At 43.1% G+C, this 17,037-nt stretch overlaps 2 protein-coding genes and 1 pseudogene across 12 annotated transcripts in view; 2 read left to right on the top strand and 1 right to left on the bottom strand.

Annotated features, from left to right (window-relative positions):
- The window catches only part of CPLANE1 (ciliogenesis and planar polarity effector complex subunit 1), a 114,838-nt gene extending 104,358 nt beyond the window's left edge, over positions 1–10,480 (bottom strand). For 9 of the 11 annotated variants that reach the window (XR_011430167.1, XR_011430165.1, XR_011430166.1 and 6 more), the window contains exons 1-9: positions 10,265–10,480; positions 7,687–7,815; positions 5,857–5,992; positions 5,623–5,742; positions 4,957–5,189; positions 3,541–3,647; positions 2,137–2,293; positions 1,589–1,692; positions 267–449 (exon numbers count right to left, since the gene is read on the bottom strand). Coding sequence is in view for 6 of the 11 variants with exons in the window: in XM_023625728.2 (XP_023481496.2) it covers positions 267–449; positions 1,589–1,692; positions 2,137–2,293; positions 3,541–3,647; positions 4,957–5,189; positions 5,623–5,742; positions 5,857–5,992; positions 7,687–7,767 (1,121 nt within the window). In the remaining 5 variants the exon portion in view is untranslated. Of the gene's footprint in view, positions 1–266; positions 450–1,588; positions 1,693–2,136; positions 2,294–3,540; positions 3,686–4,956; positions 5,190–5,622; positions 5,743–5,856; positions 5,993–7,686; positions 7,816–10,264 lie in introns of all 11 variants that reach the window. The other 2 variants (XM_070245906.1, XM_070245907.1) reach the window with 1 other exon arrangement.
- A 3,258-nt stretch (positions 10,481–13,738) lies between these two features.
- LOC138919718 (tuftelin-interacting protein 11 pseudogene) lies at positions 13,739–14,500 on the top strand (annotated as a pseudogene).
- A 45-nt stretch (positions 14,501–14,545) lies between these two features.
- Positions 14,546–16,781, top strand: LOC100053450 (tuftelin-interacting protein 11-like). The gene has a single exon (XM_070245910.1). It carries the CDS (start codon positions 14,546–14,548, stop codon positions 16,247–16,249), a length of 1,704 nt encoding a protein of 567 aa, XP_070102011.1. The 3' UTR covers positions 16,250–16,781.
- Positions 16,782–17,037: the final 256 nt, after the last annotated feature.

Here is a 17,037-nt window from a genome sequence, read left to right as displayed (position 1 = left end):
TTTTTATATCACAGAAGATAAATTTTTAGTGCTATTGAATATTTAAATAACTTATACTTACATAGTCACAATGGCAAATTTTCACCAGGATTAAGCCACAAAAAGAAATAGAAGAAAACTATAAATAAGAAACAGATATTGAGATGATAGACTTAAAGAAAGAAGACAATTTGAAAGATGAAATTATCAAAAAAAAAACACACAATAAAGTAATACCAAAAGAGAAAAACTTCCATAAACAAATTAAAACAATTCAAATGTCTCACCTATATGTTATTAGTGGGTGAAGAGGAATAAATTCTGCTGGCCCAAATTCTATTGAGCAACCAAATGTAACTAATGTGAGCAATTCACCTTGGCAGGTCAACAAAACCAGGGAGCCGCGTTTTAACACACAAGCCAGAAAAAGACTATCGTGAGTCCAGCTGATATCACCTACCCAGTAGGACCTAAAAAAAAAGCAAGACAATATATTTACAAAGGACTCTCTATAATTTATACTGGCCAAGCAGGGGTGCAACACTTCAAAAAATAAGGAGAAAAGAATGCATAGTAGGCAGTTGCTACATACATGTTGTGTATTTTGCTTCCCAGAATAAAGGTAAGAAAAAGGGATTTTATTCATAAACATCTACTCTATACGACATACCAATTAGAATTTACTGAGATTCATGAGCAAATCATAAAATGAAAATACTCCTTAAGAGCGTCAGGCTTTTTAGTGATTCACATTTTAATCAGAACAGCTTTTAATCCTATTGGTGTCCACAGCTGAGATCTACTGATAGACCAATACCAGGCCAGCGCTCCCTGCAGCCTGCCAGAGTCCCGCTCGGCAGCAGATCCCTCTCCCCTCTTCGTTACCACTACTCAACTATCTGGTCATATTAATGTTTCACAGGGACAAAATGCAGCTCCTCCTTATGTAAACAGGACACCCCAAGTCAAACAGACCTGCACTGAGACCAGTAATACTTCTGGAAAGGAACTTTTGGGGAGCGAATGAAAATGAAGACGCAAGGCTGGAGGGACCTGAAAACTTTGGAAATTCAGAGAACAACATAGAAAAGTGTTCAGAAAAGGAAATAAGGAAGTCCAAGAGGAAATATTCCTACTCTACAGTCCCATACAGGCCCTGGCGGTAGCTCATGTGCCATCCAAAATCACCACTTATGTTGCTACTGACCCATATACAGAGAATGCCAACTTTGTTTAAAGGGCTATAAGTGTCTCAGTATTGAATGGTCTTCCCAAGTTTCTTTCATTTCAACCTCTCCAACTAAGTGAAACATTTCTCTACTCCATGATTCCACTCCTCCTGAGACAACACAGAAATAAATAGAAGAAAAAACATATATGTTCACCTATCTTCCACCCTTCCAGGTCCTTCCTTAAAGTATTTAAGGCTTTCCCTATATAAAGCAATTTTTAGAATCTATCAAGCACAAATGCTGAAAGTTGCATTATCTATCTAAATATCCATCTATTTAGATACCTATTGAATTATCAGAGCCTTAAACTTACGAGAAGAAAATAACTTATTGGAAAAGAAAATAAAAACACTATTTAGAAATACAAGAGTTCTTACCTGACAAGTGTAGCTGGAACCACAGGATTCTTATTACTACATCCTTTAAGGCTACCATAGAGAGTAACAAAATTCAGTGTGTTTATAAATAATACCTGAGTTGCCTGGAAAGGAAAAAAAAAAAAAAGACAACAAAATCATTAAAATTATTACACTTTAATCATTACTTATAATTCTGGAAGCTAGAGATCTATTATTCTAGTGACAAACTATCTAGGGAGTCTTTCCCAACTCACAAGGCAATGCTGACCACCTATAACTCTTTTCTCTCTTATACCACATTTTAAGAACACCAGTTAGCACTTTGCCCTTCTTTCTTTCTTTTCCCTTATCCTCTGCTCACTTCTGAAGACCAAGTTTCAAAAATTATGACAGCTAATTTAAATAACTTTACCAATGCACAATGTTAAGTTGGATGAGAAAACACCAATATAAAGAACATAAAGTAGTATTAAGAAAAAAATATATCTTCAAGAGGAAAAAAACCTCAAAACAGGACTAAACACTCTCTTTTATAGGTTCTTCCAAGACAGATTACATTTACTGACCTTTGGATCTTTCTGATTAAGAGTTACTGCCAGGGTAAGGCCATCTCTGGAAAAGGCAGAAATTAGAGCTCCTCTTGATTTTACTGATTCACATTTAGGAATCAGACTGCTCAGAAGGCAATCTTGTTGTGCCCAATGAACACAGAATGGCAATGATCTAAGGAAACAATGAAATATTTGAAAACAGCAAGTATAATAACTTCTAAATCAATATAAGTTCATTAGAAAAAATTAAAGGGTCCCACTAAACTCCTACATGTGCACATACACTAGGGGGCCCCTTAGCAACCATTCAGAAGTGTCATCCCAGAGGGCCAGCCTGGTGGCACAGTGGTTAAGTTTGTGTGCTCCACTTTGGCAGCCCAGGGTTTGAGGGTTCAGATCCTCGGCGTGGCCTTAGCACCACTCATGAAGCCACGCTGTGGCAGGCATCCCACATATAAAATAGAGGAAGATGGGCACGGATGTTAGCTCAGGACCAATCTTCCTCAGCAAAAAGAGGAGGATTGGCAGTAGCTGTTAGCTCAGGGCTAATCTTCCTCCAAAAAAAAAATTAAAAATAATCTAAAAGAAGTATCATCCCGGGTACAAAAGAGTAGTCACCACTTAAAAAGCTCAATGTCGGAGTTTTGTTAGTAATGGCACATTCCATAGCCAACCCCAAACACATCTGCTTCCACTAAAGATTCAAATACACATATTTCTACATCACTGCAAACATTTTTACAGGGATTAAATAGGTATGGAAGAGAGGATTTTTAAGATAGTGTTCTATATTTGATATTAAGATGGTTTACACATACATGTATATTTGTCAAAGTCCATCTAGTTGTATACTTAAGATTTGTTCATTTTACTTTATACAAATTACAGCTTAACAAGTTCTGTTAGCATAAAAAAATAAAATAAACAGAAAAAAACAAAAAAATCACACTATTTTACTAAATCTTACTTAGGCATTATATGCTTTTAAGGCGTTCTTTCTATTTTATGGGGCGTTTTAGATAAATGTAACTATTGTTAATAAAACAAAGCTTAAGCATTTGAAAGGCACAGTAGCAAATTCAAGTAAGTTATGCCCCTTTTAAAATTCAATTGAATTACTTCCCCAAATAGTTATTTTTATAATCTTAAGAGAAGTAAGACCACAGCTTGCCTTATCTTTTACATTTTCTCAATTCCAAGAAGGGAAACAAAACAAAAACAAGAAAAACTTTCCGGAGTAAACATTTAAAAATGAAAACTAAAGAAACAGAGCAATACTTACAAGAATAAAGGATTTATGAGGTCTCAGAAGTTGAAGTTCACGTTTCCTTTACTAATTTTATTATGTATTTATGGGCCAAAAGATGATAACGTTTTAAAAGGCAAAGAAAATAAGGAAGGAGGAAACATTTTCCTCACCTTATAGGTGTAAATACATTCTCATGCCACCGAATTGCTAGAAATGTTAATTTCAGGCATTCCCCAGAATAAAAAGTAAATGAACACAAGCAGCAGTCTCCAAATAACTGTAGATAAATTTAATATGCTTTAGTATATAATTAATCTGAAAATAAATCAAGATATATAAAACATAAACATCTTTCTCATCATAAATAAAATAAATGAAACATATTGAGCTCCTGCTTATATTTTTATTCTTAACCTTAAGCTGAAGACTAAGTAATTTATTTCTGAGCCAGAGGCCGGTCCCAAATGGGAAATCAAGGCACAGTTTATTCTCTTAAGAAAACACTGCCATTTACTGTAGCTATAACTGGAAAGATTCTTATATTTTTATTTTTCTCTTCTTTTATAGTTACATAGGGCACTACCCCTGAAGGTGGGGGAAGGTAGAGGAAAACAATAAAACTTCAAAATGCAATTTCTAACTATAGGGGATTGCATAATAAAATGTTGGTCCACACATACAAAGAGTAACAAGCAGCTATTTAAAATGTTTTTTAGGGGCTGGTCCTGTGGCACAGTGGTTGAGTTTAGCACGCTCCACTTCAGCAGCCCGGGTTTGTGGATTCAGATCCTGGGCATCAACCTACGCTACTCCTCAGCTGTGCTGTGGCAGCAACCCACAGATAAAGTGGAAGAAGGCTGGCACAGATGTTAGTTTAAGGCTAATCTTCCTCAAGCCAAAAAAGATGAAGATTGGCAACAGATGTTAGCTCAGGGCTAATCTTCCTCAGCAAAATTAAATAAACAAATAAAATGTTTTTTTAGTTAATGAATGTGTTATGTCCTTGGAATTAAATGGCTTACTTAATATCACCAATTATAGCTTTTTAAATTACAAAACTAGTTACATTTTAAAACTAGGGAAAAATAAAACTAGGAAAAGAGAAAGGAAGCTGTAAGTTCAAACCCCCTCTTTTTTTTGGTGAGGAAGATTGGCCCTGAACCAAGATCTTTTGCCAATTTTCCTCTATTTGCTTGAGGAAGATTGTCCCTAAGCTAATATCTGTGCCAGCCTTCCTCTATTTCATATGTGGGATGCCACCATAGCATGGCTTGATGAGCAGTGCATAGGTTGCACCCGGGATCTGAACCCACGAACCCCAGGCCACCAATGCACAGCATGCAAACTTAACCACTACACCACCATGCCAGCCCCTCAAACCATTTTTAATAAATATTTTTAAAAATGTGACCAGGAAATAGAAAAATATCTTTTCCACAATAATTTCACAATTACTAGGACAATAAATGATGACTAGAGATACATAGCTATGCCATTACACACTCCGCTCAATGGCTTCACGGACAGCCTCTATTCTTCGTCTGAAATCTCAACTTCTATAACACCCTGTCTGATTTGGACTTTACCTCATTTTTTATGAAAACAGCATGCACTACAGCTTCTTTATCTTTAGTGGAAGGCAAATGAACTGCTTCTTCAGGTATGATCTGGGACCACTGGCCCACCAATGAAGGGCTTTTAGAAGATATGATATTCTTGAATTCCAAATATTCCCAAAGAAATATGCATCCAGAAGGAGTTATAAGCAGAACTCTTTTCCCATTTCCAGATACATACAAGTACAGTCTCAAAGAGCTTGCTAAAAGGAAAAAAAAAAGCAATTAAACCTCTGAAGTCTGAATTCTCTCTAGAAAGTATGTAATTTATCTATTCTGACAATAAGAAATCAAAATGATGTTTCCATTCAGGATGTAAAACTAAGGTACTAATAATAAATTCAAAGTACAAATAATAGTAACATTTGGCATGTACTTAGGTGGTTATTAGGAACCCACTGTTATCAGAGATATGTTAGGCATGCCAGACTTTTCTTTTTTCAAGACAAATCTAAGTATCACAAATCACCACCACCAAAAAAAAAACCATATATACATACGGAAATATATATATACAGATACATACATACACACATTTAGAGATATATTTTTAAAATATTAATAGGAAAATGTTTCATCCTCTTTTCCTCCTATTTATCAAGTTAAACCTATTTTAAACAAATAAAAAATTCTCACCTACTGCAGCTTTAATCATTTCCTTAGGCTTTTCAGTTGCTTGTATAGTTTTCAAACAATCTTGATCTTTGTTCCAAAGGAAAACCTCCCCTGTAGTGAGTACCCCAGCCAGCCAGGCATCTGTTTCAAAAAAGGAAATACAATTCTTATAATCTAATATTTTCGTTAATATTACCCCAAATTGTTAAAAAATACAGTTAAACTAGGCTTTTGAAAATCTCAGTACTACTTAACCATTACTGGATGTTGTTAGGACAATAACATTCTTCAACAAAGGCTGCAGACTAGGAATTTTCTTCTTTGTCCTTCCTGACAGCAAATTAATTTCATTTATGAATTTATCATCCAAAAGAAAAACAGCTTCATTTTCCTAAGAGAAGAAACAAGTGAGAAACTTAAGAGGTGCCAGAAATTAATTCAACATCTTATCTAAATAAATTATCCCAGAAAGGAAAACAAAGTGACATCTAAGAACAACCCTTACAATAAATCATAAAACGAAAAGTAAAGTTGATGAAGTAACCTGCAGATTTTTCATTCTATCTTAAAATACCTCTTATCAGAATTCCTAGGTAAGATGACCTAATGGTTGCATTTAGATTTCTTTGAAGTTTAAAGTTATAGGAATGTCTTCCAATTCTGCTAGAGAAAACTGGGTTGTCTGCTGTTTAATCTCATCAACTTGAACAATGGTATGGGTAAGTTTTTAAATTATTTAGTTAGATTAAAATGGATACGGCTTCTGAAACCCCTGGCTCTGATCACTTTTTTAGTATCTAGAAAAAGTATACTTTTTTTTTTTTGAGGAAGATTAGCCCTGAGCTAACTGCTGCCAATCCTCCTCCTTTTGCTGAGGAAGACTGGCCCTGAGATAACATCCGTGCCCATCTTCCTCTACTTATATGTGGGACACCTGCCACAGCGTGGCTTGCCAAGCGGTGCCATGTTCACACCCAAGATCTGAACCAGCGAACCCCGAGCTGCCAAAGTGGAATGTGTACACTTAACTGCTGCGCCACCAGGCCGGCCCCAAAAAGTATGCTATTTTGAATTAACTTTGTTTTCATATATTCTAGGGCAGTGGTTTTCAAAGTATCACTTAACCAGCAGCATAAGCAACACCTGAGACGCTGTCAGAAATTCTCCAACACCACCCCAGACCTACTGATCAGAAACTCTGGGAGTGGGGCGCAGCACATGCTTTAACAAGATCTCCAAATGATTCTGAACTATCAAAAAGTTCGAGAGACACTGTTCTAGAGGAAGTTAATTAATGGTATAATTTCTCACAGGAAATGACACAAAACACCAAATTTTTTAATTTTAATAATTATTACAAACTCTAAGAGGATTTTATAGGTTTTCCCACTTTTCCTAAGGTGAGGAATCTATTCCACGTTGCGAATGGTGTTCCTGGATTGTTAGTGTATTGTGGCCCATCCTTATTCTAGTTCTAAGCGGCACTTTATTGCACATTCATGAAAACCAAAATGGGAACTGACTATTCCAGTAGGGAAAGAATCAGAAGATAAAATATTCCCTTTTGATACCTGCCATATCAACCTTCTCAAACACAATATGAAAAATATTTTTTTGAAAGTAAACTATTTCTTCTAGACAGACCACTTAACTTTCTGGAAAAGCTAACTTACTCACTACAACAAAAAAACTCCACAAACACACAAAACCCCTGTTCAGCGTGCAGGTGATCTGTCTAAAGATGGTGCTTTGTTTTTTTTTTAAAGATTTTATTTTTCCTTTTTCTCCCCAAAGCCCCCCGGTACACAGTTGTGTATTTTTAGTTGTAGATCCTTCTAGTTGCGGCATGTTGGATGCTACCTCAGCGTGGCTTGACAAGTGTACCATGTCTGGCCCAGGATTCGAACCAGCAAAACCCTGGGCTGCCGAAGCAGAGCGCACAAACTTAACCACTCGCCACGGGGCCAGCCCCTAAGGATGGTGTTTTATTTTGTAAAGGCCATAGAACATTCTTCAATTTTAGGGGCAAAGCAGACATTTAACACATATTATGCCTGGTATTGTACAAATAAAGAAAAAACTTACCTGTCCCAACCAGCAGACTCGTGGCCAGGGTTTTTTCTGCTTGATACTTGTTGATGTCAAAACTTCTAATCTTATCTCCATGCTTGTTAAGATATCAATGACCAATTAAGTAAAAACAGTCACAAAATGCTGTGAAAAACAAATATAATAACAAACAGCCCATAATATTTACTGAGAATTTTAATTTAGAATTTTCATAAAGTTTTGGTAAATTACTCTCTCAGTAGCTCGTTAACTCTCTTTTTAAAGGTCAGATATTGACAACACATTCAGTATCTCATTTTTATCTTGAATAAGATATAAGGCAAAATGTATTTGCTTTTTTGATAAGTTATTTCTCACACTATGAAGATAAACAAGAATGAGGAAAAGATTTTCACAATAAAGTTTCTATGTGATTTTCTTTTCTCGGTGTGGCAGGTTGTATTTTCCAAAAGAGGCCACAACAATATCTCCCACCCCACATGCTCGTCTTACACTGTGACTTTGACACTTCTCTCATTGAGAGCTCTGGTCTATGGCTCATCCCTTGAAAGTGGGTGGGATTTTGACCAAAAATAAAATGGAAGTGATGCTATGCATTTCTCAAGGCTGGATCATAAAAGGCAAAACAGCTTCTACCTTACTTCCTGGAATAAACACCCTTGAAGCCTTCAATCGCCACATAAGCAGTGCAAACTGCCCTGAGCCACCAAGCTGTAAGAAAGTGTAAACTACCACATAAAAATGAAGCCGAGATAACATGTAGTGAAGGTGCCTAGCAAGTCCCTGTGCTGTGTTTGAGGATTGTGGAGGCCAGGAACAGTTGTCAGAACCCAAGCAGAATGAGGAGAGTGTAACCCTAGGCCAATGGTCCATTTCTGCGAGAATCTTAGGAGGATGTTCCTGCAGTGGGACAGCCTGGCAAGTGTGCTGGAGACAAAGTAGAGAGAGAACACAGGAGCCATACTGAAAAGGACCTCACTGACCAAACTGAGGACAATTTGAGCATCAAAACAAAGTAGAGTAATGGATTTAAAAATCCATGGGATAAAAAAGGAAACCATGAATTCATACAATTATAAATAAGTAAAAGAATAAACTTAACATTTGATGAAAAATTGTATATTTACAGGGGCCGGCCCAGTGGTGCAGCAGTTAAGCGTTCCACTTTGGCGGCCAGGGGTTCCCTGTTTTGGATCCCGGGTGCTAACATGGGACCGCTTGGCAAGCCATCCTGTGGAAGGCATCCAACATATAAAGTAGAGGAAGACCGGCACAGATGTTAGTTCAGGGCCAGTCTTCCTCAGCAAAAAGAGGAGGATTGGCAGCAGATGTTAGCTCAGGGCTGATCTTCCTCAAAAAAAAAAAAAAAAAAAAAAAAATTTATATTTACATTGCTTCAAAGCATCTCCCTATAAAACACTCATTAATTGCAAAGGAGAAAAGAGTAACTTTACAATGAAAAAGCCAGGTCGACTCCACTTAATCCAGTGCTCAAAATGAAAATCATCAGAAATGGTATATACAGAAATCAGGTGCCACCTGATAAGTAAAATGAGAAAAACATCTCTGTGACATATGTGCTAAAGATACATAACCTGAATCTAATCACAAGGAAACATCAGGTGAACCCAAGTTTAGTGACATTCTACAAAATAACAGGGATTTGCTTTAAAATACTCCAGATGTATACTCATAAGTTTTGCAATTAAAATGTAAAGTATAAAAGACAGCTAACCATTTCAAGATGTGAGGATAGAGCCCTATCACATTTGATGACGGATGGTCTTCAATCTTTCATAACTCTAAAAATCACCCCCTGTTATGTAGCAAAGGTTATTTCTTCTATATATGCAACTCGCACCCAAAACACTACGGTACGGATGGATGCTAATAAACATCACGAAACAAGTAAAATCAGTTAATGTAAGAACGAGAAGTAAAAATGAAGTCAATGACAGTCACAAAACACGTTAGGAGAAATATGCTAAGTCTACCCAAAAGAGTATCTTTTATTTATAACACATTGGCGAATGCAATTTCAAGAGAAATCCAAATTCTTCTGTGGTTTTCACCATAGACGAGTCTAAGAAATCATATCCATTCCTTAGGCTCAATTTATCACCAACTAAGGCCAAACACAGGAGTTTCCCTACGACCACGTCACACAAGTCATCCCCAGGGACTCCTCTGAGGTTCTCTACCCGGCCCTGCGGGGGAGGCGTAAGAGCGAGGGCCGCCCTCTACCCGGTGAGGCGCCCGGAGGACAGGACAGGAGCTGGAGGACCAGGGTTCCGGCCGAGGTCTGGCCCCACCCTGACATCGTCCCCCGCCGGCCAGAGGGCGCCCCGGCCGCGAGAGTCCCCGCGCCTCCGTCAGCCTGAGGATGCTGCGGCAGGAGGACGAGGCCGGGAGGCTGGGGAAGGCCTGGAGCGAGGGAAGGGCCAGGACCGGCGCTGGGAACGGACCCCGGGGCTGGCCGAGGCCGCGGACATGCTCGGTACAGGGGGGCACGGAGGGGCCCGAGGACTCCGGGAACCCGCCGGCGCGGGGAGGAGGCTGGAGCCGTGAGGGGCAGCAAGCTGCGGGCAGTTACCTGCGCCAGGGCCCGGCCCGGCCGGGGCGGGGAAGGCGCGGCGAGCCGAAGGCGAAGCGGACAGCGCGGAGAGAGGCGGGAGCGCGACGGCCGCGGCCCTGACGCCAGCCTGCGCCCGGGCGACGGCGGGGGCGGGGAGGGGGCGCGGGCCGCGCCAGGGCGCCTGCTCTGAGCTGGCGGGAGCGCAGGCGGGAGGCTCGGAGAGCTCCTCCTCCCGCCTCCTCTCCGCCCCGCCTTGCCGGGTTCCCGGCGGCGTCCTCCCAGGCGTCCTGTGGCTCCGCGCCGTCTCCCCGCCTCCATCTGCCTCTTCCCGCTCCCCTTCTCCCCTCCTCCTTCTCTCCCTCTCCTCCTCTCCGCCTCCCCGTCTCCGCTCCTCCCCGTCCCCCCCTCCTCTCCCTCCTTGTCTCCCCCACCGCTTTGGCCGGCCCTGCAGTGTCCACCTCCGTGGGCGCTCCTCAGACACACGCCTGTTGAGCGCCCAGACACTGGGCTGCGCTTTCCAGGAACCCGTTGAATAACTAATATTAGTCATTCACGGGATGTCAGCTCCAGCAGGGCAAAAATAAAGGGACTGTACTCAGCCCTCCACAGATCAGGTGGGTAACTTACAGCCCTGAGGAGAGGCGTCTGTGCTGGCTACCCTCGTGACTCTTTACTACACTGTTTTCTCGTCCTTCGACCCTGTCCTGGGCCGGCCGACCGATTGGGAACAGGGGTCACGATCAAGCAGCTTTAGGGCTATGTTTGGCCTGGAAAAGCGTTTTTCTGTAGCTTACAGCTAAGCAATGGCATGCTCTCCGTTTCCCTACCCACCCTCCTCTTCACATGTTGATGTCCCGGCCTGGGTTTTTTTTTTTTTAAGGATTGGCACCTGGGCTAACAACTGTTGCCAATCTTTTTTTCTTTTCTGCTTTATTTCCCACCCCCACCCCCCATAGTTGTATATCTTAGTTGCAGGTCCTTCTAGTTGTGGGATGTGGGCCACCGCCTCAACGTGGCCTGATAAGCGGTGCCATGTCCACAACCAGGATCCCAACCCTGGGCCGCTGCAGCGGAGCGTGGGAACTTAACCACTCGGCCACGGAGCCGCCCGGCCTGTGTTTTGAAGGCATTTTGGCTTGTTACTATCGGCTAGGCTCAGTATGTTCTGCTGAGTAAATCGCCCAGTCCTCTCAACTGGAGAGCTATCAGGTTGGTTTATCTTAGCAAACAAAGGATACAGGGCAGGAGGACTCGGGCAGCATTAGAAACCAGCACTTATCCCTGTGTCTCTGTGAGGGATGAGTGGCAGCTGGGATGCTGGCTGCTCAGCACCATTTATCTTAAAGGTTATAGAACTGAGGTGGTTCAAGTGCATCCAAAGTCACCAACATCTTAGATAAATCCCTCTAGAGTTAGCACAAAAAGTCTCAAGTGGAAAAATTCGCTAAGAAATCCTAACCTATGCTCACAATTTTCTGTGTTCCCATGTCTAGGTCTTAAGATGTGATAATAATGGGATAACTGTGGCTGATTTAGCTGTATGGCCACCAGACCTAGAGGTATTGGCATAATTCTGGAGTTGACTGCTCCACACATTTATTTCTTCTTTAAAAATTTATGAGTGACTATAATTTGCTAAAATGAAAATTATTGAATGCCTAATATGTGTCAAACACTATGCTGGGTATACAGATGGGAAGACAATGTTGTCTCTATTCAAAAGAGATACATAGACACTTAAACTACAGTGTGATGATAAATTCCATGATAGCAGTATTCACAGAGTGCATTTTCTCTGTGTGGGAGACAAGGAAGTTGGAAATATCTAAGCTAGATTTTGAATGAGGACTAGTTCAGTTTGAAGTACATCCATTTTGTGGTGCCTGTGGACTTCCAGGTGGAAGTATCTAGTGAACAATTAGATACGTGGTTTAGAAGCCCAATAGGAGAACTGTAGATATAAAATATGTAACCTAAACATGTCTGTCCTTCAGCCTGCCCTGCACTTTTTAAGAGTCCCCTCTCTTTAATATATATTGATGAATAAGAGTTCAGTGGAAAATACCAATTCTTATGAGAATGTCAGAGGGTTAGAAGAGAACTAAGAGAGGGGGGTCATGAAAGCCCAGGAAGGAAGAGTCGAGGAAGGAGTGATCAATCACGTGAAAATTGAAGTATGGTCAAATAAAAATAAGCCTGAGAATTCCCCCATCGGACTCGGTATTTTGTAGTTATAGTGCCATGTATATAAGGTCCTTTTGGTAGCAGATAATAAAATCAAATCTGACTAGTTTCAGCAAGAGAGGGAATTTATTGTAGAGATTCTGTTGTATCCCACGGAATCTAAGGAATGGTTTCAACAAGCAATCTTTGAGAAGGACTGGAACCAGGAGACATCATGGACATTCTCTCTAGGACAGTGCTGTCGGGTAGAAACTTCTGTATTAATGAAAGTGTTCTACGTCTGCTCTGTCCAATATGGTAGCCATAAGCCACAAATAGTATTGAGCACTTGAAATGTAGCTAGTGCAACTGAGACACGGACTTTTAGATTTTATTTTACTTCAAAGAGCCACATGTTCCTGTATTGCACAGTGCAACATTAAAGCCTTGCCATTAACATGACTTAGCTCCAATTATTTTCAGCCTCTGTCTTGTTTCAAAATTGTAAATCTCTTGGAGGGAAAATGCAAATGGGGTTTGGGTAAGAGCTCCACTCCCCTATCGATCAGCTATGTCTAGGATCACATAGTACAGAAATGGCTGCTGAGGGCTTGTCTCATGTATCTGAGGACATTCTCCCTCCATGAGGGGAATCCTTATAACCTCAGGTCTGTTATAAAATGGAGTGGTGAATTATTTAGGGCAAGACTAGGCTGCCGTATCAAAAGGCCCCTACAATAAATCAGTGGTCTAAAGAACATAGGAGTTTATTTCTCTCTTGTGTAACTGTTAAAAGGTGAATGATTCAGTTTTTGGTGTAGCTCTGCTCCACACAATTATTCAGGGATCCAGCTTCCTTCAACCTACTTGTTCTGTCATTCTCCAATGGCTTGCTCAAGACTGGGTCACAGTGGATTCCAGCCCAAGGGAACAGGAAAAAGAGAGAGCACACCCACAGTCTTAAGACCTGGGCCCAGAAATAGTACACAATGTTTCTGCTTTTGTTGGGTTGGAGAGAACTTAGTCACATGGTCACATCTGAGTGCAGAGGAGGCTGGGAAATGTAGATTAGCAATGTACCCTGATTTTGGTGGACAACTAGCAGTTTTTATCACAAGTGGTTAGAATACGAAAGAAAAAAAAAAAAGGCGGACCGGTCTCAACACTTCCGGGTTCCGGCTGCCACTTCCGGGTTCCGGCCACCACTCTGGGTTCCGGCCACCACTTCCGGGTTCCGGCTGCCGGAGCAGTGGGCTCCTCGCGCACGCGCGGCGGGGGCTACTGTGTTCCGCACTGGGCACGGTAGAGGCGTTCTCAAAGTGACTGGCCATGTCGCTGCCCCACTTTTACCGGGACGGGGAAGGCCACATGGATGATGATGAGGACGAGCGGGAGAACTTCGAGATCACCGACTGGGATCTCCAGAATGAATTCAACCCCAACCGGCAGCGCCACTGGCGGACCAAGGAAGAGGCCACCAATGGAGTGTGGACAGAGCGAGCCTCGGATGGAGAGAGACCCAGCTTTGGAGGCAAACGAGCTCGCGACTGCTCAGCGCCAGTCAGCTTCATCAGCGCGGGGCTCAAGAAGCGGGCAGCAGAGGAGGCGGAGCTGGAAGATTCTGATGACGAAGAGGAGCCTGTCAAGCAGGATGACTTTCCTAAGGATTTTGGACCCAAGAAGTTAAAAACGGGAGGCAACTTTACACCCAGCCAGAAAGGCTTTGCTGGAGGAACCAAGTCTTTCATGGATTTTGGCAGCTGGGAGAGACACACAAAAGGAATTGGACAGAAGCTTCTTCAGAAAATGGGCTACGTCCCTGGGAGGGGCCTCGGGAAGAATGCACAAGGTATCATTAAGCCAATCGAAGCCAAACAGAGAAAGGGCAGAGGCGCTGTGGGAGCTTACGGCTCCGAGCGCACCCCCCAGTCCCTGCAGGACTTCCCTGTGGTCCACTCAAAGGAAGAGGCCGAGGAGTTTCAGAAGGAGCTGAGCCAGTGGAGACAAGGCCCCAGCGGAAGCAAGAAGAAGCCCAAATACTTTTACAAGACCGTGGAAGAGTTGAAGGCCAAGGGCAGGGTTAGCAAGTAGCTCACCGCCCCCGAGAAGGAGCTTTCTCAGGTCAAGGTCATAGACATGACTGGCCGCGAGCAGAAGGTCTACTTCAGCTACAGCCAGATCAGCCACAAGCACAACGTCCCCGGCGACGGGCTGCTGCTGCAGTCGCCGCAGCCACCACAGCCCGGCAAAGAGGCCAAGGCCCCGGGCTTCGCGCTGCCAGAGCTGGAGCACAACCTGCAGTTGCTCATCGACCTCACGGAGCAGGAGATCATCCAGAACGACCGGCAGCTGCAGTACGAGCGGGACATGGTGGTCAACCTCTCCCACGAGCTGGAGAAGATGTCGGAGGTCCTGGACCACGAGGAGCGGCTCATCTCCAAACTCAGCAAGGTCTTGGAGATGGTGGAGGAGTGCGAGCGGTGCATGCAGCCCAACTGCAGCGACCCCCTCACGCTGGACGGGTGCACCCACATCTTTGAGACCCTGAGGGACAAGTACTATGAGGACTACTGGATGTCCCACCGTGTGGACCTCACCGTGGCCATCGTCTACCCACTCATGAAGGAGTACTTCAATGAGTGGGACCCCCTCAAAGACTGTACTTACGGCACCGAGATCATCTCTAAGTGGAAAAGCCTCCTGGAGAACGACCAGCTCCTGTCGCACGGTGAGCAGGACCTCTTGGCAGATGCCTTTCACAGGCTCATTTGGGAAGTCTGGATGCCTCTCGTTCGAAACATTGTCACCCAGTGGCAACCAAGGAACTGTGACCCGATGGTGGACTTTTTGGATAGCTGGGTGCACATTATCCCCGTGTGGATCTTAGATACCATCCTGGACCAGCTCATCTTCCCCAAGCTGCAGAAGGAGGTGGAGAACTGGAACCCACTGACGGACACCATCCCCATCCATTCCTGGATCCACCCGTGGCTGCCCCTCATGCAGGCACGTCTGGAGCGGCTCTATTCCTCCATCCGCAGCAAACTGTCCCGTGCCCTGCAGAAGTGGCACCCCAGCGACTCCTCAGCCAAGCTCATTCTGCAGCCCTGGAAGGAGGTCTTCACCCCTGGCTCCTGGGAAGCATTCATGGTCAAGAACATAGTGCCCAAGCTGGAGATGTGTCTTGGCGAGTTGGTCATTAACCCCCACCAGCAGCACATGGATGCCTTTTATTGGGTCATCACCTGGGAAGGGATGATCTCTGTCTCCAGCCTGGTGGGGCTTCTTGAAAAGCACTTCTTTCCCAAGTGGCTTCAGGTGCTGTGCTCCTGGCTCAGTAACAGCCCCAATTATGAGGAGATCACCAAGTGGTACCTGGGTTGGAAGTCCGTGTTCTCAGACCAAGTGCTGGCACACCTGTCCGTCAACGACAAGTTTAATGAAGCACTTGACATTATGAACAGGGCGGTGTCCTCCAATGTGGGGGCCTACATGCAGCCCGGAGCACGAGAGAACATTGCCTACCTCACCCACGTAGAGCGGAGGAAGGACTTCCAGTACGAGGCCATGCAGGAGCGACGGGAGGCTGAGAACATGGCCCAGAGGGGCATTGGCATGGCCGCCGGCTCCATGCCCATGAACTTTAAGGACCTCATTGAGACCAAGGCTGAGGAACACAACATCGTCTTCATGCCCATCATCGGGAAGCGACACGAAGGGAAGCAGCTCTACACCTTTGGCCGCATCGTCATGTACATTGACCGGGGAGTGGTCTTCGTCCAGGGCAAGAAGACCTGGGTGCCCACCTCCCTGCAGAGCCTGATTGACATGGCCAAGTAGACGGCGGCCAGAGGAGCAGACCCAAGAGGGACATATTTATGAATAAACGATATTTTAAACCAAAAAAAAAAAAAATACATATTTCTTGCCTTCAAGAATATCACAGGTTTGGTGAGGAAATAGATCAGTATTTAACCAGCAATGAGTAAGGAACATGCTGTAAAAACCCAAAAAAAAGAATGACTTTAAACAGTATTTCCCAAACTTTAATGTATATATGCATCACTGGGAATTCTTTTTGAAATGCAGATTCTGGGTAGGTCTGGGGTGGGTGGGGCCACGTGAGATCTGCTGTCCTAAAAAGCTCCGAGGTGTTGCCCATGCTGCTGGTCCTTGGACCATACTTTGAGTAGCAAGTGATTTCAGATTCAGCAAACACCACAGAGGGAATGGCTACACCTTTGTATTATGGTGTAGTGATTAAGAGACCAGCTTTGGATGTTAGCCATCCTGTGTTTAATTCCCAACTCTGTGACTTACTGGTTGATTTAAATTGCCTTCTGTAGCCCTAATAAAGATCTTCAGTATCAGAGAACCTCACACAAACTGGATTTAATAATAAAAAAAAGTTGGTTGGCTTATTAACACAGGGGTTCAACAGGTTTCTTACAAGTTTTGATCATGCTGGGCTCTTGTTCCATTTTTATCTAATTCTCTTCACTCTGCCTTTTGTCTTCCTGATGTATTCTTTTGTGATCAAGTGAAAAGATGGCAAATTTACATCTGTTTTACAAAGAAAATGTAGTTTTCTACAATTGAACATTCTTCTTGAGCTTCCACTGGAATGT

This window comes from Equus caballus, chromosome 21 (genome assembly GCF_041296265.1).
Source record: "Equus caballus isolate H_3958 breed thoroughbred chromosome 21, TB-T2T, whole genome shotgun sequence".
Classification (NCBI taxonomy): domain Eukaryota; kingdom Metazoa; phylum Chordata; class Mammalia; order Perissodactyla; family Equidae; genus Equus; species Equus caballus.
This window is presented reverse-complemented; position numbering and strand designations above follow the sequence as displayed.